General features: G+C 46.5%; 1 protein-coding gene across 10 annotated transcripts in view; it reads right to left on the bottom strand.

Annotated features, from left to right (window-relative positions):
* CSMD2 (CUB and Sushi multiple domains 2) overlaps positions 1-21,363 on the bottom strand; it is a 610,060-nt gene that overhangs the window by 236,376 nt on the left and 352,321 nt on the right. For 9 of the 10 annotated variants that reach the window (XM_045476606.1, XM_045476605.1, XM_045476610.1 and 6 more), the window contains one exon: positions 16,361-16,543. The exons of the other annotated variant lie outside the window; for it this stretch is intronic. In XM_045476606.1, the coding sequence (XP_045332562.1) occupies positions 16,361-16,543 (183 nt within the window). The remainder of the gene's footprint in view (positions 1-16,360; positions 16,544-21,363) is intronic. 10 annotated transcript variants of the gene reach the window in all.

Raw genomic sequence — 21,363 nt, forward strand, 5'->3', positions numbered from 1 at the left:
ATTAGATTCGTGCCTCGCTCTATGTACTACAGAAGTACTAGACAAAAAAAAATAAGGAATATTTGTGTCATCTCAGAGGTGGGGAAGGACTTTCTTAGCATTACACCAAAGTCAGAAATCATAAGGGAAATGACATTTTTAATGACAGAAATGAAACACTTTTGGACTTTAAAAATCACCATAAACAAAGCTAAATACTGAGGAGCAAATGGAGAGGAAATAGTTGGAGGTTATTACAGTTAAATATTTACTATGTTTACCATATAAAGTACTACAACTCAATAAAAAGATAAACACTCAAAATAGAAATATGGGCCAAGGAAATTAAGAGGCCACTAACGGAAGAATAAAGCTGGTCAACAGAGATGCTGCAAATGTACAATATGACTAGTAAACAGAAACGTCAGATGACAGAGCTATCAAATTGGCAGAGGAAAGACAGACAGCATGGAACTTTGCAAGAGAATGGAGAGAAGCTGGCAGGGCAGATGGAGACCAAGCAGCCAAGGTAGGAGGAAAAACAGGAGAGTGGTTTCCAGAAGGAGGGAGGGGCTATCCATTCTGAAATACAGCTGAGCATCTGTGTATGATGAGTGCTGAAAGCGACCCCTGTGTTTTAGCAACACAAGGCTCATCATCGACCTTGGTGAGAGCTGTCCCCAGGTGTGGGGTGCACAGAGGTCAGAATGGGCAGGTGACAAGGGAGCAGGAGGTGAGGAATGGACACAGCAGGGAAGACATGCTGTCAGAGAAGTCTGGGTGTAAAGGACAGCATTAGAGAACCAGCAAGGTGATCTCTACTTTTAAGTTAAGAGAGACACGGGGCAGTTTAACTGGTGACGGGAGGACTTGGCAGACAGGGAGAGCTGGAGAGACAGAACGAGCGGGACAGATTATATATAAGGCAAAGGTTCCCGAGAAGGTGCGAGGTGAAGAAGACTCTATAGCAAGATTTTTGGAACAGTCCACTAAGCACTGGTTGTAAAAGTGATGTCGTCGTGAAAGGGGTATTGAGTTGGATTCCAAAAAAAAAGAAAAAAGAAAAAAAAGGAAGAGAATGGAAAGTATCTGAGTGCCCTGTAAATGTTAAAAGAACTGTGGTGAATCGTCTGTTTCAATTATGTGTAAGTGTGTGTGTGAGTGTGCACCAAATTGCATTTCTTACTGTGAGCTCAAAGGTGTTCAAAGTTCCCTGATTCAAAGCCTAAATGGGATGTATAATCTATAGGGGGCCTGGTTTTGGATGGGAGAGAGAAGCTAACATTTCCGTTATAAAAGGTGGGAGGGTGAGAAGGATGAGAAGGAGTATAATCTACAGGCTCGGTGTCTTTGCTATTTGCAAGTTGAAGAACATTGCCTGCCCATGAGGGGGGTGTCAAGGTCATTCTCCAGGGCAAGGTGAGGGCAGGAGCTGCTCAGGGGCTTGAGGGGAGTGGCAAGTGTTTGGGACAGCTTCCACGGAGAAGAGAACCGCAGGCTGACTGGAGAAGCACAAATGGATGTTGGCTGAGCACTGCTGTAGGTCTGAGACTGGCGCCCATGAATCCGCAGCAGCGTCAGTTTGCCTGGTCGGGCGATTTTCTCCATCAGTGCTCGCCCAAGCAGGAGACGCCCAATCAGGTTGCTCTTGTTTCACTGTGTGTCCTTGGACCAGTAAATTGAGGCAGCTCTGCTGATTGATGCCATAGCTGAGCTGGAAGCAGAGGCTTCACAAACCCACCCTTGAATTTCTTGTGCCTCCTGCTCCGAAGCTCAGCATAATGTTAATATTCATCGGAGTTACCCTAACATCATCTCTGGTGCTGGAGCCTGTAGAGAGTTATTTAACTTTGTTGGGCCTGAGGAACTTGTTCTCAAGTTCTCCTGTGCAGGAGGAGTGAGGCAGGGCTCACCCTTATCATAAACAAGATTAAGTTAAGGTGTGGGTTCTCTGTGCGGACAATACTGAGGATGCCTTATAGAAACTCACACCTTCCAAAAGGAGCATCAGAGATAAGCCGGCAATGTTGGCCACATACTTCCTGAGCACACAGCGTGCCCTCTTAAATTCATACTGGATGTAATCCAATCCACAGGCCATGGATTGTGCTCATGGTTTTGTGTTTCTTTTTTCTTTCTTTTTTTTTTTTTTTGGCCCAATCCCCACCTCCCAGGTAGGCAAGATTGGGGCGCTGGTGCCCTGAGTTAGATGAGCAGGGCCTTCCACAGAGCTGATCCCGCCCTAATTCCTGAAGAATGTCCATTCTGTCCTCCATCTCACACACTTGGGTTTCCCACCTCTGGCTATGACCACCCCTTTGCCAACACTGGAAAGCTCTCCCCCTCTACTTGACGTTCGTAATTTGGAACATGAAGGGATGGATTTCAGAGTTGTCTTCTCCTATCTTGCATTCTCTCTAGGGCACCCCAGCCCACACTCTTAGATGTGACTCTTAGATGTATGCCCCCAGGACAGACCACTCTTCTGATCCCCAGACCTCTATATCCTGTGGTCTTTGCAATGTTTCCACCCAGCCTGAGTATCCACGGAGCACCTGCTGTGTATCAAACATTGCTCTGGGTTTGGGTTGGCAACCAACAAGGCAGGTAAGCAAGCCCGCAGTGTTCATGAAATCTACATTGTAATGGAACGTAAGCCTGGGCGAAGGGAAAAAAATGAATGCAGTCGGGGGGGGAGGGGGAGGTCTACTTTCAATGAGGAGGTCTGAGACGGCCTGTCTGAGGAGGCAGTCTCGGAGATGTGGCCTGATGACAAGAAGACAGCCATCCTAGGGGAAGATCACTGCAGATGGAGGGGGTACATATGAGGGAGAGGAGGGGGGGAGCACCGTGGCAGAAGCAAAGTGAACCACAGAGCTACTAGGAACGTGAGATGAGATGAAGAGGATGGCCAAGGTCTTTCAGACCACGAGAAGGAGTTTGGCTTTTGTCACAGCAGATTAAACTAAATACGTCCAATACTGAACTCCAAAGCCTTCTTTCCCAAACCTGGTTCCCCTAGATTCTAGAGTCTGGAATGTTCGCTGGTGTCAGCAAATGTTTCAGCCCTGCCAGCACTCAGTTATAGGTTTTCCTCTTCTCATTGCCCAGCCACTCAGCTTTATGCCATTGCCTCCCAAGTAAACTCCAGAAGCCCAGGCCCTCCTGCATGCGGCAGACAGGGTAGGGAACTGTCTGACGAACGTGTCTGCTGGGGATCCCAATGGCGTCTCAAATGCATATCCAAAATTGAACTCTTTATCTGTTTTCCTAAGCCTCCCTCATTCCTTATCTCCATGAATGACAACACCCAGTTACCTAAGCAAAATATAGCAACTTCTTCTTCCACACTCCCATATTCCATCAGCAACTAACTTCAGTTGATTCTATCTCTTCAATATCTCTTGTACTTGTCACATCCCCATCATGCCACACTATTAAGTCAAGGCGCTCTTCCTGCTTCACTGGCCTACCTGGTTTCCTAGCTTTAAAGCTCACTCCCCTTGAGTCCATCCTCTGTATTGGCTCCTGAGTGAATTTCATAAATCATAAATTCTCATGATGTTACATCCTTTCCTGGACCTCTTTAAATACTCCCTATTACACAGAGGATAAAACCCAAACTCCTCAAAAGGAAACAAAAGACCTCCAAAGGCCCTCCCACTCCCCCACTGCACCCTACATTCCAGCCGTATTAGACCACTCACAGCCCTGCAGTATGCAAGGCTAACTTCATGTCTTTCCCAGCTATTTTCCCTTTCTAAAATGTTCTTTCCTCCTGTCCACTTGGAAGACTCTGTTAAGCATCACTTCTACTGAGTGCTGTGGGTCCCTCCTACCTTTCACCCATCCTTCCTAGCTATAGTCAGAGAGTCCTGTACACCAGGACTGTACATAGAGTTCTGTACATAGAACCTGTACACCAGGTTCATCTCACTCAGTGCCTGCTCTGGCTTCACCCTATCTTCTTGAGCTTCTCCCTTCTGCCATGAGAACAGATGCCCTCTGTACAGACTGGTCCTTCAGCCTGGGTCTCAGGATGAGAGGCTCTGTAGAGCCCAGCCAAGCCCCACAGAGCCATTAACTGACCTACAGCCCTCATGGGACGTGAACGAGAAATGAATGTCTGTTGTTTCAGTTCCACTGAGATTTTTGGACTGCTGATACCATAGCAAAAATTGACTAATACACCATGAAAAGGGATATGAAGAACTCAGAAAGTGAAGGGCTGCCTTTTGGATAAGGTGGTTACAGAAGGCTTCTCTGGGGAGGGGACAGTTAACAGGTGATAAGAAGGACGCGGCCATCTGAGGAACATTCCAATATGGGAGAGCTGCACTTGCAGCTTACCCTTTCCACTGGGGTAGAAGGAATTTAGAGTACCTGAGGATATGAAAGGGGGGCAGTAAGTCTGGGCAGAGGAAGTGAGGGGGTGAGTGGCATGGGATGAGGGGAGAGGTAAGAAGGGGTCAATCACATCGTGCTTCATAGACCTTTGGCTCAGAGATCACCCTCAGCATCCAAAACGTTCAGCTGAGAACCAATCCTTTTCTTGGCATAAAGTTTGTTGGGTCGTGGTTAGAGTAGCCACATATACTTTGCCCAAATTGGACCACTTTTGAGAATGAAAGATGGTACTACTAATAATTACTTTAGGACACAGATATAAACTGGGATTGTCCCAAGCAGATATGAACGTGTGGTCACCCCACTCATGGTACTTTAATTTCCTTCCACGAAAGTACTCTTTATCTTGAGGGGGTAGCTTTTGCCTTAAGCTCCTCATTCACAATCCAATCCCCTCTTGGAGCTGGAGTCTTAAAGTGAAGCTCGCTGGTGAGGTTCTGACCATTGCTAAATTCTTGCCTCCCCTTACTAGACTTGCTCCCCCAAACCCTGCCTAGAGGTTGGCTAGGTTCTTGTCACAAACTGACAATGCCGCTCCTGGCCGCTCTTGTTCAACTCTTGGAATAACCCATTGCCAGGGTTTTTACCTTGCAGCCATGACTGCTTTTTGCCACACCTCAGGAACAATGCCTACCCAAACCATTCCTGGTGCGAAGCATAGCTTTTAGACCCTATTGAAAGCCAAGCTCTGAACTAGGGTCCTATGTACTCCTTAGCTGCTGGCTGAGGACTCCTGTCACAGGCTCCCAGGATAGGTCTAGAACCTTATGGAACAAAGCATGAAGAAAATCTCTGCTCTGCACTCCTGGGAAGAAGCTGAGTCTATATTCTTGGGGCTCAGCTTTTATCTTGAAAACAGATCATACATTATTTGGAAAATATACATAGCCGAGCTAAGCCACCACCCCCAAATTGGAACAAATGTGAATCCTGAAAAATTTCAGTTTGCCTGTTATTTTTCACTTACTAGTTGTATACCTTTTTTGGGAGGTGGCATTGGGGGACTACTGTACTTCACTGACATTGTTTCCACACGTATAAAAATTGGACTAGTAACTTTTACATCACACCTGTGTTGCGAAGTAGAAGTTACGCTTCTGAAGGCACTGAGTGCGGCACCATGCCTGGGCACGTGGGAGGTATAAAATCAATTTTTGTTGAATTTGAAATACGAGGCACTTCCTACTTCTGCTGCTGATGGGTATGTCTCCACACGCTCCTGTTCAGCACATCTCCAAGTCTCAACCAGCCTACTGAGGCAGCAAGAGAGACGCCTCCCCACCCCTCCCCTTGCATAGCCCATTGCTCAACAAAGCAAGACTTCAGACCAAGGTTTGCTCTCTGGTCCTCAGTCCCTCTTCTCCTCAGTGAGGGGGTGAGCTTCAAGCCCTGGCTCTTGAGCCAGCATCTGTGAAAACAGCCCCTCCTCAGGGAAACTCTGTGTTTCCTCCATAGTTCTCTTAGTCAAACATGGGAGAGCACAGTGGAGAAGGCATGGTCTGCAACGAGGCCACAGGAACACACTTAGCATAGACGTAACTTGGGAAATTTTACAGAGAAAAGAACCTGTTAGCTATGCTCCCACAGGTGAAAGCTGAAGTGAGGGTGGCATAGAGACCCCATCCCACTGTAAGCAGGGGTCACGGTCCAGGATTAGACCCCTAAAGCTTGATCAGTTTTCCCAGCCTCTTTTACCCAGGTAGCTATAGGTATGGTCCCAAGATACCTTGGAGTAGGACTCTTAGCTGTAGGAATCTAGCACTCAGACTGGGCCCTATACTAAACTGTGTTTGCAGTCTGGTTCTGGACAGATTCTTGAGTTGGACAGGGCTGAAATGTCGCCTGTGCTATGATCCTCCAAGGAATCTTCTGAGAATCTTTCAATTGGGATATGTTTTTCTTCCTACACATTCTGGGGGCACTTTGTGGCCATGTCTATTATTGTAATGATTCAAACGCTGCTTTATAATACAAGTATGTATTTATCACATTCGCTAGCCTGTGAGCTCTTCGAGAGAAAGAGCCATGCTAGAATCATGCCTGTTACTCTCCCAGTGGGAGCACAATGCCCAGTGTGCAGCAGGCACGCCCATTCACGTTTTGCTGCCTTCCAACGAAACGAGAGGCAGGCAGTGGCAGCATCAAGTTGGAATGTCAGAGTACTGGACTCTGCATCCCATTCCTCACTGGGTATCAACATGGAGGCCAACATTTCTTGGATCCCAGGAGGTTACCACCGTCACAATGACCGAGTTATGGCAGACTCAGCCTGGTGAGACTCACAGCAATGACATATGACCACATATACCATAGCTCCAGGCCTTAAGGGGCTGCCATCTAGACAGGGGACCAAACCCCTCAGCAAGTATGCAAAACTCCCCTGCAAACAACTGGCACACAGTGCATGTTCCATGTTAGTGGCTCACAAAACTGACCTAGCAGCTGGATCTCCTAGGAAGGTTTTAGAACTACAATGCCTGGGCCCCATCCCAGTCCTACTGAATCAGAATTTCTGGGAATGAAGATTCTGTATTTTAAAAAGCCTATGAGTGATTCTAATGATTGGCTACATTTGGGCCCATTTTAGACTGCGCAGGGCCACCAAAGACACCTCCTTCACCCATAGAATATCTGCCTATTTAAAAATAAAGTGATAGTAAGTAATGTTTGTGACCCACACTGGCCTGTTAGGGAGTGTTGACTTTACTTCCTTGAACATGCTGGTGGCTCCTTTGCAAGCCATCCCTTCATCCAGTCTTTGCCTGATCACACCCTGCTCAGTCAGGTCTGCTGATGACCTTCATTCCATGGGCTCAGTTCTTACAGCCAGGTCCTGAGCCCAGGCCCAGACCTGCCTCACGGTCAAGGGAAGTCTTATGCCCTCAAGCCAGTGGGGTGAAATCTGAGTGGGCCTGTGAGGAATCCAACCCAGCCATATGCCCAGTAGTTTGAGGACCCTCCTCTCTGTCACATCCACTCCATGTGTGCCCCAGCCTCGGGACTGGGATTCTGCTCTGGTTCTTGGTTTCCTCTCCAGGCCTTTTCTAATACTGCAGCTTCTGGTTGGGGCAGGGATGCCCTGCAGGGGTAGAGCTTCTTCTCCTGGGTGAAGACTTGATTCAACCTAGAAGCTGCCTTCCTCCACTAGTATCTGCCTATTTAGAAGTAAAGGTAAAAAGCAATGTATGACCCACACTGGCCTGTAGGGCAAGTGTTGACTTTACTTCCTAGAACATTCTGATAGGAAACGCTGGCAGCCACTTTTATGAGCCATCCCTTCATCCAGGGTCAGTTTTCCCAGCCCTGGCTTCCCTCTACCCTGGCTTACCCTCCCCATGCTGCCCCTGTGGTGCTGAAATGCTTCGCAGCCATGACTGTAGTGTCCCTTCCCCAGTGCAGGAGCAGACACAGATCCTCCCTGCCTCCCACCCCACCAGGACATTGTCCAAGGAAATGACTCTTCTGGGTTACTGGAGGCCCTCTACAGAGCAGGTGCCCTACCTCCCACCCCAACTCTGCAGAGCACTAACACAGTGAGACCACAAGTCTTCAGTGTCCAGGTTCTTTTGGACTGGGTAACAGAAGAAGGTGGCCCCAGAAGCTTACATGCTGGTTTTGAATTTCTAGGAATTGGCCTGAAATACAAATTTGGACCAAAGCAATCCCCAGGTTCCCTGCTCCTCTCCTGGGGCCACCTGTGGGTTATTGAGGCCTTTAAGGCAGCCTAGAGAACTGAGCAGAACATTACATCAGCAGAGGATGTTCACACAGCTCTTGTTACAGCCCCATGCCCCTGATCACAAGCAGTGCCCAGGAATATTATCCCCCGCACGGAGGCTGATGCTTTCAAACCTCAGCTGATCCCGATTCCGGCTCCAAACATTTGAGAAAGGCAATTTCCGAAGACCCTAGCTACTGCAATCATATTTTCTGGGCCAAAGGAAAGGATATTTGAAATTGTTCTTGTCCTGGAAAAATCTGGGAGTATATATTTACAGGAAAAGCCAGGATTCAGTCACAGAGAAGAGGGGGAAAAGGGACAGGCTTCACCTGTGCACAGGGCATTGAGGTCGGAGTGGGAGGAGAGTGAATAAAGTACCTGCCTATTTAAAAATAAAGGTAGCAAGTGATGTATGTGACCTATATGAAGAAAACCCACAAAGCTGTTATATTTAGAGAAATGTAAGTAGATGAACAAAGAGAGTGACATGCCAGGTTTCCGGATGGGGAGGCTGTGTATTATAAAAATGTCTATTTTCCTCCAGTTAATTTATGGTTTAATAGGAGTGCACATACAAAATCCCAATAGGATTTTTTTTTACTCTGACAAAATGATTCTAAAATTAATCTTGAACAACAAACAGATGAGAATAACAATGAATACTTCTGAAAGAAAAAATAATTAAGGGAGGAAGGAGGAGTTTTCGGCACTGCCAGATATTAGAACATATTATAAAACAACAATTAAAATTATTCAATGCCGGGGCCGAGATAGAAATAGAGCAGCAGGACAAAGCGTGTCTCAAGAAACAGACTTAACTACATGCGAGGATTCAGTGTGCGATAAAACAATTCATTTCCCTCAAATCAAAAGGGAAACGAATTGCTTAATGCATCGTGTTGGAAAACTGCTTAATAATTTGGACCATACGTTATACATTCCTCTAAATAAACTCCAGATGGATTAACAAATTATATTTTTAAAAAAATCAAATTACTGACAAATAACCAAAAATAGGACAGACCGCTTCTCAGATCCGTGGCAGAATGATAACTCTGTCAGCTTTGAAAAGAGATCACAAATATTGAGGGTTTGTCTATATAAAACAAATGCACAATGCAAAATAGGAAAAAAAATAAAATGAAATGAAATAAAATAAAGGAGTGGGGGAAACAAGAGATTGGGAAAACACATGTATCAAATACCGCAAAGAGTTTCTACCCACAGTATAGGAAGAGTACCTTCAAATTGGGAAGGAAAACACCAACACAACACCGTTGTGGCCACATGTCAGTACAGATGGTTGCTACACAGGGACTACAAACACCAAGTGCTCCTGTCCCCTTGAGACAGGAATGGACCCAGGCTGGCTGGAGGGAAGCCAGGACTGGCATCTCTGTCGAGGTTCCTGTGACAGAAATCCTGATGCCACTTTCATATCCCTTGGCCCAGCAGGGACATGCCTCTGGCCCATGGGTACCCAGCGGTCTCTCTCCAGATGCTACTCCCATGGACCCACACCTTCCTTCTTCCACTCACATCCGTTTGGCAGCAGCCAACCCCTTTAGGAAGCACCCAAAGCAAGGGCCCAGATGGGGGGTGCATGCATGTAGGCACATGTGTGCATCAATGAATCCATTGAACACCCCCTGCTGCATAGGCCCGACCCCCAGGGCTTCTCTCAGAACCCAGTGCTGCCCCCCTGGATGTTCTTGTTCCAACAGGAGCACCACTCGGCCCTCTCATCCTTTAGGCCCCACTGTTCTAACAGCGATGACTTCTCTACGCTCCATGAGAAGGCGGGCTGTTGCTCCCCCGTTCAGCACCCGCTACGATATCTGCCGCATCACAGGCACTCAGCCAATAGGTGTTAAATAAAAGAATGAATCTTTGTGGGGCAGATCCTAAATGCGCCTGTATCACCAATGCTTTCTAAATGAAAAACTAAATTTTGAACCACAAGAGCCCACTTTAATTTACATAATTATGTCTATCTCTACATCAGAGCGAGCTCTGTGTATTCATCAGAGCGAGCTGTGTCCGATTCATCTCTGGATTTGTAGCACTTATCATGACATTTGGCACTTTAGAGAAGTCGACCAGGGATATATTCAACTTATACTTATTAAATTAGCAATTTTTTAAAAGGTCACGCAAATAACTTGAGGTCTGGTGATGAGGATAAAGGTTGCAAGCAATACGTCATACGACCTACATGAAGAAGACCACCAAGTTGTTGTATCTAGAAAAGTGAAAGCACATGAACATGAAAGACAGAGATGTCATGTTTCTGGGTGGGAAGGCAGCATATTATATGAATCTTATTCTTCATCACATAACTTTTGTTACTGGCATTAGGAACTGGCACAACAATTTGGGGGAGCAATGTAAGCGTGTACGTCAAGAGTCATAAAAGTGTTCATGCTCTGGCCTGATAACCTCACTCCTGGAAATCTAACCTAAGGAAACAGTTCAAGAGAAAAAAGAAGAAAGCCATGTGCATGAATAAGTTCATCACAGCTTTATGTAAAGTAACTGAATGTAACCGTTTGACTAAGTCATGGCTCCCTTCACTAAACAGAATATTCCACAGATGCTCTAAGAACGAAAAGTATGAAAGACATGCAGCAACGTGATAAGACCCACAACATGATGTGAACTTTAAAGCACAGAATGTGAGATATGTTCACTTCGACGAAAACCACACAAAATATGTGTGTGCAGCAGCAAGGATAGAACAAAAATGGCCAAGTCTGAAATTAGTTTTGGTTTAAGGAAGTAACATTAAGAGTGTTTTACTTGTTTAAATCTTTAAATTTATTTAAGCTTTTTAAATACTAGAATATACCACGAGCCTGTGCTGAGTATTGATCCTTGAGCTCCAGATACTTCCTGGACGAGTTCCGGCACAGTATACAGGGCACGGCACTAAGAGATTATCCCTTCAACCCCATCCCCAGATGAGCAAGATCATTCCCAGAGGCCCCCCAGGTTCCAATTTGACCAGGAACAGCCATATCCTCTTATGCAGCTTACTCTGTATACAGTCGGTGCTCAATAAATCAAAGATGGATGGATAAATGGATGGGTAGAAGGAATGAGAAAAAGTGAAGATTAGGGAAAGGCTTGGGCACCAGTATATTGCATATTGGTATACAACATTCATACAGTTCCAACAAGGGCCGTGGGTCCAGCCTTCACAAATTTTTTTTTTTAATGCTTGTCAATCTCTGAAACTGCATGGGAGGAATTCAGCCAACAGTTTGCCTGTGTGCTCTGGGCCTAGTATTTTTTTTTTTTAATTTTTTTTTAAGGTTTTATTTATTTTTGAGACAGAGACAGAGCATGAACGGGGGAGGGGCAGAGAGAGAGGGAGACACAGAATCGGAAGCAGGCTCCAGGCTCTGAGCCATCAGCCCAGAGCCCGACGCGGGGCTCGAACTCACAGACCGCGAGATCGTGACCTGAGCTGAAGTCGGACGCTTAACCGACTGAGCCATCCAGGCACCCCTGGGCCTAGTATTTTTGTCCTAAGGCTTCTTTGTCCTTCCTGCTGCAGGTGAGCCCTTGGATTCTGCAAATCCAGAGCAGTGGAGAGAGGATGGGGTTTGGAGTAGGAACCCTGCTCTGTCAATTAACACTTCAAATTCCAGCCCAATGCTCAGTGGTTCTATGACTTCTGAGCTAGTCACCTCATCTCCTTGAACTTTGTTTTCATCGGTAAAATGAGAGAGTAAATACACCAAAGCTGTAGGGAAGATTTTCTATCTTCCCAATGACATAAAACATTTGATATTGCCATCCTCCTTTACCCCCAGGTTTCTCACCATGATAATCCTATAGACTTTAATCATAGCCTCACTTAAAATGCTAAAACACAGATTTCCTCATATTTAGAATTCAATAAGTCCAGGGTATCTTAGACTTGGGGTTCTCAATCTTGGGTGGTTTTTGCCTCAGGGGATATTTGGCCATGTCCAAGAGGGAGACCTTTTGCTTGTCACAACTGGCAGCGGGAGAGCTGTGTGTGCCACTGTCTTCTTGTGGGTACAGGACATGGATGTTGCTAAAACAATGCACAAGACTGCCCCTCCACCGCCAAAAGAATGATCTGGTCCAAAATGTCAATAGTGCTGAGGTTGCGAATTCAGATGACCCTATGACCCCGTCCACTCCTTTGTCCAGATGTGTGTGTATGTGTGTATGTCCAGCGTGGGGGAGGGTAGGGGGCTTAGTGGGACAAACTCAGGGGAATAGGGACAGGAGGGTCGTACTAAGAGACCATTTCCTGAAGCGTACCTGTGTGGAACACCCTGCTTTACCTGTCAATTCTTCAAGGCCAGGCTTAAGCCCTGGTTCCCTAAGAGACCATTTCCTGAAGCGTCCCTGTGTGGAACACCCTCCTTTACCTGTCAACTCTTCAAGGCCCAGCTTAAGCCCTGGTTCCTCTGTGACATTTTCTTTGGGTGCCCAAGGACCCATTTCTCCTCCCCTTGGTCTCTCAGGGTTTGGCTGCTGATTCACAACTTACACCGTATCCATCCCAGTAGGCCCTGCCTTCCCATTTCACACATACGCTACATACATTAGGAACTGAGCAATTAGGATTCACACCTTCCTTGAGTGGTTTACAAAATGGCGTAAGAAAGCCTGCATTTGTGCAGTCTTGGCATATCTCTGGTGAAGCCTGTTTTGAAACTTCTTCTGCAAGTGGCTGCTAATGGACTGATAATTGGTTTCCTGGCTTCCTTATGAAGTGTGAAGCATTCTGCTAGCCTGTCAACAAAGCATCAAATAGCGTGCACCACCATCAGAGTTATCTGTCTCTTCCTTCCCATTGGATCTCTTGTGGTGGAAGAATAACCGGATGCAGTTGTGTGGAGAAGGTTCCCGATTCTTTGGCAAGGAACGGGGTGAGATGGGCAGGGCTCTGGGAGAGTGAAGACACCGTGCAGCCTGGCCAGAGTGTTCTCACCAGGACACCAGCTTGAGCACATTTTCTAGGCAGGGGCCGAACAGCTCCGAATCCACTATGTGGTGCTGAGACAGGATGGGCGCTCAGTAAATATTTTCAGATGGGTGGAAAGTGGTACTACCTCCAACCGATTCTGAGCGGCAATCCCTGGAGATGGGAATTAACCAAGGAGGAAGAGAGTAACAGGAGAGAAGCTGGTTCCATCTTTTCTTTCAAAATGCTTTTCATTGTGAGAAACATCATCTTCTTTAAAACCTAGATGAAAAAGACCATCTATTGAGCACCTACTACCGCGAGGGCAGCTCAAACGCCAATGGAATGATTCTGAAGTCTCTGCTTGCTACAGAAAATGTTTCGAAACATGAAGGAAAGAGTGTGTATGGTCTCAGCAGGGCAATTCCCTAGTAAAGAGCTGTTTTGAAGAAAATGTTTCAAGAGAAGAACAAGGCACCACTTTGCATTTCTTTGGACAATTGTTCACAGAAATCTGAACCGTCAAACTCTTTCTCCAATCTCCTTCTAAATGCTAAGAAGGAAAGGAGGGTTTGTCTGCTAAATATTGTACTAATATTTATTGTGACAACGCATGGTGAAATTTAGGGTGTTTATGCTGACTTTTGCTAGAGGTGCTTTCGTACGTACATTTCATCACTACATTATACGATTTAGAGACTGTATGATTTGATATTTTTAGAGATGCTTCTAGATCACACACTATGACACGTTTGATCTAAGGTCAGGAGTGGAGCCCCAGTTTAACATGTCCCTCAATCAAAGTACATGACCCGCTCTGTCAGTGACCTACTTTTCGGAAGTGGTTTCCAAGCACTCATTGTGGTCAGTGAGGACTGTTTGTGCCATAGTCATCTTGTTCCAGAGATACGATCAGAGAGAGGTATGGAATTTGGGGAGCCAGAACAGAGTGCTACCACACTGGGTGGATTAGTAAACCAAAACCAGAGAGAAGATGCCCTGGCCATAGTCATGATGCGGAGCCAGGACTGAGAAACAAGTCTCCAGAGTTTGAATCCAAAGCCATCTCTGTGCACTGGGGCTTCTTAGTGCCGTCTCTCACTACCAGTTAGACTGTGAGCAACCTGAGGGCAAAGCCCACCACCTGTGGAAGTGTCAGTTTAGGGGCTGGGGACTCAGTGGAGAGCTGACAGACGGCGCTCCTTTGACTTCATGGAATAGGAACGCGACCTTGCTGTGTGGTGCAAAAAGGCATGGGGGCCAGCTGGCTCTCTCCAGCCTCCTTCATGAAGCCAGCAGCCCTGAGACTCAAGCTGTGTTCTGTTACACCCAAATGACCAGAAAAACCTGAGCAATGGGAGTGCCTTGGGGATGACAACCCCCTACATCCCAGAACCATCCAGAGGAAGAAATACCGTGCTTGCCCCCCAGAGTGTCTCCTTCACAGTTCTCATCAATAAGCCTCAGGCTCCTCTTCCTTACTTGAAACCACAGAATGTACCGCTCCACATGTGCCAGGTTGGCTCTGCCCTTGTTCCTTCTCAGCTGTTTGTAAGCATTGCCCAGCTCACTGGAGGCTGCCTGCCTCATTCCTGGAAATGAAGGGCCTGCTGACAAGCACTTCATGACCCTTTGCTCTTACTGAAGGTTCTAGAAAGATTTCCTAAAGCTCCTCCTAAGGGCCAAAGAGTCCAGTAAATTCTTGGAGGACTTGAGTGACAGCCTTCAGGTAGTGGTCTGCTACCCGCGTCTCTCAGCGTGCGAGGCAGGAAATTTTATCCTGTCCTAAGACGCCAGCTGGCTCTGCTACCCACTTCATTCTACTGGCTCTCTGCTCCAGAGGCCTGACCCTCTTCCACTTGTCCTTGCCTTGTTTCATCTAATGGATTTCAGAGATAAAGCCCCCACAACGCCTGGGGCTCCCACAGTCTGTACCTTTGCCGTCTGCCTCCAGAGGCAGGTTGCCTGCCTCCAACCTGCTGGGTAGAGCCCTGCTCCGTCCACCCACTCTGGCCTCATTCCCGCTGGCCCTGGGCTGTTCTGTCCCAGGCTCCCCTGCCTCTCCTGGCCCCAGTCCCTCTGGTTCCCAGTGGGCTATGAGGCCAACACCATTGGGCACTATATTCTAACCACATCCAGCCACAGAGATGGGCAGATTTCATGCAATTTTATTTTTTTGCAACAAGGGTGTATCCAAGGGCGATTTGATGTATATCTAAGAGCAATTTGTTCTTTAAACCTCTTCAAGACTTTCCACACAAACTCACAAGTCATCACAAATGCTCTGTCAAAACAAAGTGATTTTTCTGTTTGAAAAGGTATGACCCAAACTCACCGACTCATATACCAAAGTCTCAGTCCTAACTGACGTTCCCTCATAACCCCCAGGTTATTCTCTCCCCCAGCCCCAGGCGGGGTGGGGGGCGGTGCAGTCTAGTATGTGTAGCACCTGGAGACCCAGAGCAGCCCACTGCAGTGGGAGAAATGATCAGAGGGTCAGGCTTCCGCCCTCCCCTGCAAGAAGCAGATGGAAAGAGACGGAGGAGGTGGGGTGGCGAAGCTTGGGAGAAGAAGACGTGGTAGCCCAGAGAAGAGTGAGCCTTTGATTTCTCAACAGAGACCAAGCGGGCTCCGCTCTTTGCTGTATACATCCCCTCACACTTGCCAATCCCACCAGGTCCAGGACCTAAAGTACAATTTGTGCCAGAAGGTAAAGTCATACCTTCCCAGAGGAAGAAAAAAGGGCCTCCTTGTTATCTCCATTGGATGGGCACTCCAAAGGATCAACAATCCAAAGACAGCTTGATTACCCATCCCTCCCTAAATCCAATCCAAGAGGAAGCAATTTGAGGAAAGCTTCTCAGATCCTGGCAAGGCTGTGGTTTCCCACAGTACGCAGAGGCTGGTACAGAGTTGACAGTCTTACAAACTTGCCTGTCCCTTCCACCCTGGTTTGATTGTATGATGTCACTGGCGGCAACAAGAGTGAGGAGCAAATGTCTGGCTCAGAGCCTGGTGGGCCAAGCCCCAGTGGCCTCTACCTTGCTCTCAAGGATCACCACGGAAGGGAAGACGATGTTGAAGAAGGCCCCCAAATGTCAAGATTGATCATTCTCGGTGCCACAGTCTACGTTACTGCCAGAAAGGAGGACCCAACCAGCAACGCTGGGAGGAAAAGAAACCAACCAGAAGCTGTTGTTATGACCCGCAAGGTTCCCAAGGACGGGGCCCTGGAATTAGCTGGGAAACGGGGCCCCCTGCCTCTTGATGAAGACCCCAAAGCGGCCTCCTCCCCGCTCACTTACACACGCAGCCTGGCTTCTTAGCCGACCACTGGTTATTCTTTTGGCACGTGATTGCCTTCTGCCCCACCAGCTCAAAGGCAGGCTGGCACTCAAACTTGAGTGTGTCACCGTGGCGGAACCGGGAGCCTTCCCTTCGGCCGTAGGCAGGGATGCCAGGATCGCCACAGCTGCCCTGCTCGATCTCTGAAAGACAGGAAGAAGAGAAAACAGACACGAAAGGTGACTTCCGACCTTTCTTGGAGCCAGAGGCCCACGTTACATGCTCTGCTGTACCTCTGCCAGGAGTCAGTGCTCAGAGTGGCACAGGCAGGACCTTTCATGAGAAATCTTGCCTTGCCCTGTTTAAAACTGCATCCTGGGCCTGTTGGCCATCCGGATGTCTTCTTTAGAGAAGTGTCTATTCATGTTTTCTGCCCATTTCTTCACTGGGTTATTTGTTTTTCGGGTGTGGAGTTTGGTGAGCTCTTTATAGATTTTGGATACTAGCCCTTTGTCTGATATGTCATTTGCAAATATCTTTTCCCATTCTGTTGGTTGCCTTTTAGATTTGTTGGTTGTTTCCTTTGCTGTGCAGAAGCTTTTTATCTTCATAAGGTCCCAGTAGTTCATTTTTGCTTTTAATTCCCTTGCCTGTGGGGATGTGTCAAGTAAGAAATTGCTACGGCTGAGGTCAGAGAGGTCTTTTCCTGCTTTCCCCTCTAGGGTTTTGATGGTTTCCTGTCTCAACGTCGCTCCTCATCAGGGAAATACAAATCAAAACCACACTCAGGTATCACCTCACGCCAGTCAGAGTGGCCAAAATGAACAAATCAGGAGACTATAGATGCTGGAGAGGATGTGGAGAAACGGGAACCCTCTTGCACTGTTGGTGGGAATGCAAATTGGTGCAGCCACTCTGGAAAACAGTGTGGAGGTTCCTCAAAAAATTAAAAATAGACCTACCCTATGACCCAGCAATAGCACTGTTAGGAATTTACCCAAGGGATACAGGAGTACTGATGCATAGGGGCACTTGTACCCCAATGTTTATAGCAGCACTCTCAACAATAGCCAAATTATGGAAAGAGCCTAAATGTCCATCAACTGATGAATGGACAAAGAAATTGTGGTTTATATACACAATGGAGTACTACGTGGCAATGAGAAAGAATGAAATATGGCCCTTTGTAGCAACGTGGATGGAACTGGAGAGTGTTATGCTAAGTGAAATAAGCCATACAGAGAAAGACAGATACCATATGTTTTCACTCTTATGTGGATCCTGAGAAACTTAACAGAAACCCATGGGGGAGGGGAAGGAAAAAAAAAAGAGGTTAGAGTGGGAGAGAGCCAAAGCATAAGAGACTCTCAAAAACTGAGAACAAACTGAGGGTTGATGGGAGGGTGGGAGGGAGGGGAGGGTGGGTGATGGGTATTGAGGAAGGCACCTTTTGGAATGAGCACTGGGTGTTGTATGGAAACCAATTTCACAATAAATTTCATATATTGAGAAAAAATAATAAAATGCCAGCAAAATTTTAGAACAACAACAACAAAAAAAACTGCATCCTGGGAGCGCCCAGGGGGCTGTCAGGTAAGTGTCTGATTCTTGATTTCAGTTTGTGGGTTCAAGCTCCACACTGGGCTCCACGCTGACACCGTGGAGCCTGCTTAGGATTCTTTCTCTCCCCCTCTCTTCACCCCTCCCCCACTAAAACTCCCACTCTCTGAAAATAAATAAACAAACTTAAAAAAATAAAATAAAATAAAACTGCATCTTGGGATGAATGTGCCTTCCAGCCGACAAATGCCAGAGACTCTGTGTCCACACAGAGAACACCAGGTGCTTGGATATTTTCATTCGGTGAAGGTGGGTCTACGTTCTTTATGAGATACCTGTCTCAGGAGCTAACAGATCTCAGTCTGGAGCTTACTGAACTTGACTCCGCGCTCAGATGACTAGATAGACCTTCAGCTCAGTCCATTCCTGAGCAGCAAAGACAAGCATGAAATGAGAAGGCTTTACTGGCTGCCATTCCCCAAACCAGAGATTAAGTGAGAATCAATATTCGCTGCCTTCTGACATGGAAGCACTTTCCCGAATTTTTTTTTTAAATTCAATTGGAGATGGTGCAGGTAAAATGGAACAAATGACTGAGAATGCCTTTAAAGTTCATTGGATTCCACGGTGGTGAGTCACACACCAAGTGGGTTCCCTGAGACAGCTCAGGGGGGCGGGAGGAGGTGCGGGCACGGGGGGGCATGATGGGCTGGCCGCCTTACAGGACAGTTAGACCCTGGAGACTTCAGGAAAGGAGTATGTCCTGGCCAAGTCCCTGGAGCTTCCTCCGGAGCCCTGTGCTTGGTGCTGTGAGAGATGGAGTGGAAAGGAGGGGCGAAGGGGATGGAGGGGAGGAAGGAGAAGAGGAGGAGGAGGAGCTGTTCCCAGGGAGGAAGGCATCTTGCAGGAAAGACAGGGAGCATGGACAAAGGGACAGATAACGAGGTGAGGATGGTAGGGGCCTGTGATTTGGAAGAGAGGCCACTGGAGTAACCAGGGAAGTTTGTTGGACACCTTCCCAGGGTCGTCAGGCCAAAGGAACCCTGCCTTTGCCATAGACACCATTATGAGCCATGGAGCCACAGTCCCTGAAGTTGCTGTGCGTGACCCCATCAGGGATGACTCTCCAAAAATTTTCTTAGCACAACTGGTGGGTTTCTGTGGGCTGATCAGGCTAGCCCCATGCACTGCCTTATATGGACAGGCTCTTGACTGTCACATTCATATTACCCCGAAAACTAGGGCTTCCAGATCTCTGCTGAGAGTTGGCAGAACAAAGCATTCTTTGGCTAGAATCGTGTGTGTGTGTGTGTGTGTGTGTGTGTGTGTGTAGGCATCCGGAAGGAGCACCTAACTCAAATTTAGAGGGTGAGGCTGGAAATGCAGTGTGGGGAGTGAGACACTAAACTTTAGCACAAAATTTTAGGGGGCAACAAAAAAGCCCCTCAGCAATCAAGATAAATAACATCTTCATGTTATTTTTTAACATTTTTAGAAAATCAAAATTAATGCATATAAATCAAGCCCACAAAGAAAAAAAAAATAATCAGAACTTAAAGATCAGATCTGACCCAGCACTTGTGTGACTCACTTCACTGGCCTCCCCCTAGTCCTGGCCATCTGAGTTTCTTATTATTTAAAATGTTGACATTTTTATCATAGATATTTTGCATTAATCTTGGTTTTAAAAAAATACTGCATTAAATTATTTAACTTAATTACTGAGTATTTTGGTGGCTTCTTTTCAATTTATGCCCAAGGTGGATGACTGCTTATCTCAGCTCAGTCCCATCAGGGAAGGCTTCTTGGAGAAGGTGATGTCTAAGACAAGGCCTGAAGGCTGTGCAAGAGCCAGCAGGTGAAAGGAATAGGTGGGATTCATTGCAGCATTATTCACACTAGCCAAGACATGGAAACACCTAACTACCCATGAATGAACGGGTAAACAAAATGTAGTAAATGTACACACACACACACACACACACACACCACTGGAATATTATTCAGCCGTAAAAAAGAAAAAAGAAGAAAATCCTGATATTTTCAACAACATGGATGAAACTTGAGGGCATTATGCTAAGTGAAATGAGTCAGAAAAAGACAAATACTGAGTGATCGCACTTATACGTGGAATCTAAAAACCCAAACTCATAAAACCAGAGAGTGGATTGCTGGTTGCCATGAGTGGGATAGGGTATAGTGGAGTAGGGAGGGGAAACCGATGAAGGGGGTCGAAGGGTACAAAGTTCCAGTTAGAAGGTGAAGAGGTTCCAGGATGTGATGTACAGCATAGTGACTACAGTCAACAATATGGTATCAAATATTTGGAAGTTGCTAAGAGAGTAGATCCTAAAAGTTCTCAACACACACACACACACACACACACACACACACACACATCGTGAGGTGTTGTGATAGATGTGTTAACTAACCTGATTATGGTAATCATTTTGCCATACATACACATATCAAATCATCATGCTCTACACCTTAAACTTACACAATGTTATATGTCAATTATAACTCAATAAAGCTAGAAAAAAAGAAAGGAATGAGTGGGAGAAAGGGGGAGGAAGGGCCGTTCAGATGGAGAAGAGGCCATGCAAAGTCACAGGGGTGACAGTGTTTGTAGGATTGCAATGAAAGCAGAGATAATAACTCACTAATCGTTATTATAACTAAGTTAGTTGTATGACTGATAATTCTAGTGCTGAATATGTGCTGGAAGCCACTCTGATCATTCTAATATTTCATCCTTATAGTAACCCTATGAGCTAGGTACTGTTATTCTCATTTTAAAGGTGAGGAAACTGAGGCCCAGAGAGATCATGTAATTATCCAAGGTCATCTGAGTTATCTCAGATCCAAACATATGGTTCCAGGGTTCTTACTGTTGTACCACTTTGCTTTTCTACAAGTACAAGTGTAGATATTTTCTACAAGCTGGTGGGAGATAAGGCTGGAAAAGATGTGCGGGGCCAACCCATGAAAGACACTGTATAATCTGCTAACAAGACTAGGTTGCAGATAGGAGGCAGTGGGGAGTTAACAAAGGGTTTCATTTTTCTTAGCATTTCATACTGTGCATTTTATTTTATTTTTAAAATTTTTAATGTTTATTTATTTTGAGAGAGAGAGAGAGAGAGAGAGAGAGAGAGAGAAGGAGGGGTAGAGAAAGAAGGAGACACAGAATCTGAAGCAGGCTACAGGCTCTGAGCTGACAGCACAGAGCCCAATGTGGGGCTTGAACTCACAGACTGCGAGATCATGACCTGAGCCGAAGTCAGACGCTTGGCCAACTGAGCCACCCAGGTGCCCCTCATATTGTGTATTTTAAAAGATCACCCTGACTGTTATCTGCAGAATGGTCTGGGGGCAGCAATTCTGGAGGCAAGGGGATCATTCATTCATTCGGCAAACACACAAATGTCTACTTAGTGTAAGTCACTGTGCTGGGCACTGG

Source organism: Leopardus geoffroyi, chromosome C1, assembly GCF_018350155.1.
Source record: "Leopardus geoffroyi isolate Oge1 chromosome C1, O.geoffroyi_Oge1_pat1.0, whole genome shotgun sequence".
Taxonomy (NCBI): Eukaryota; Metazoa; Chordata; class Mammalia; order Carnivora; family Felidae; genus Leopardus; species Leopardus geoffroyi.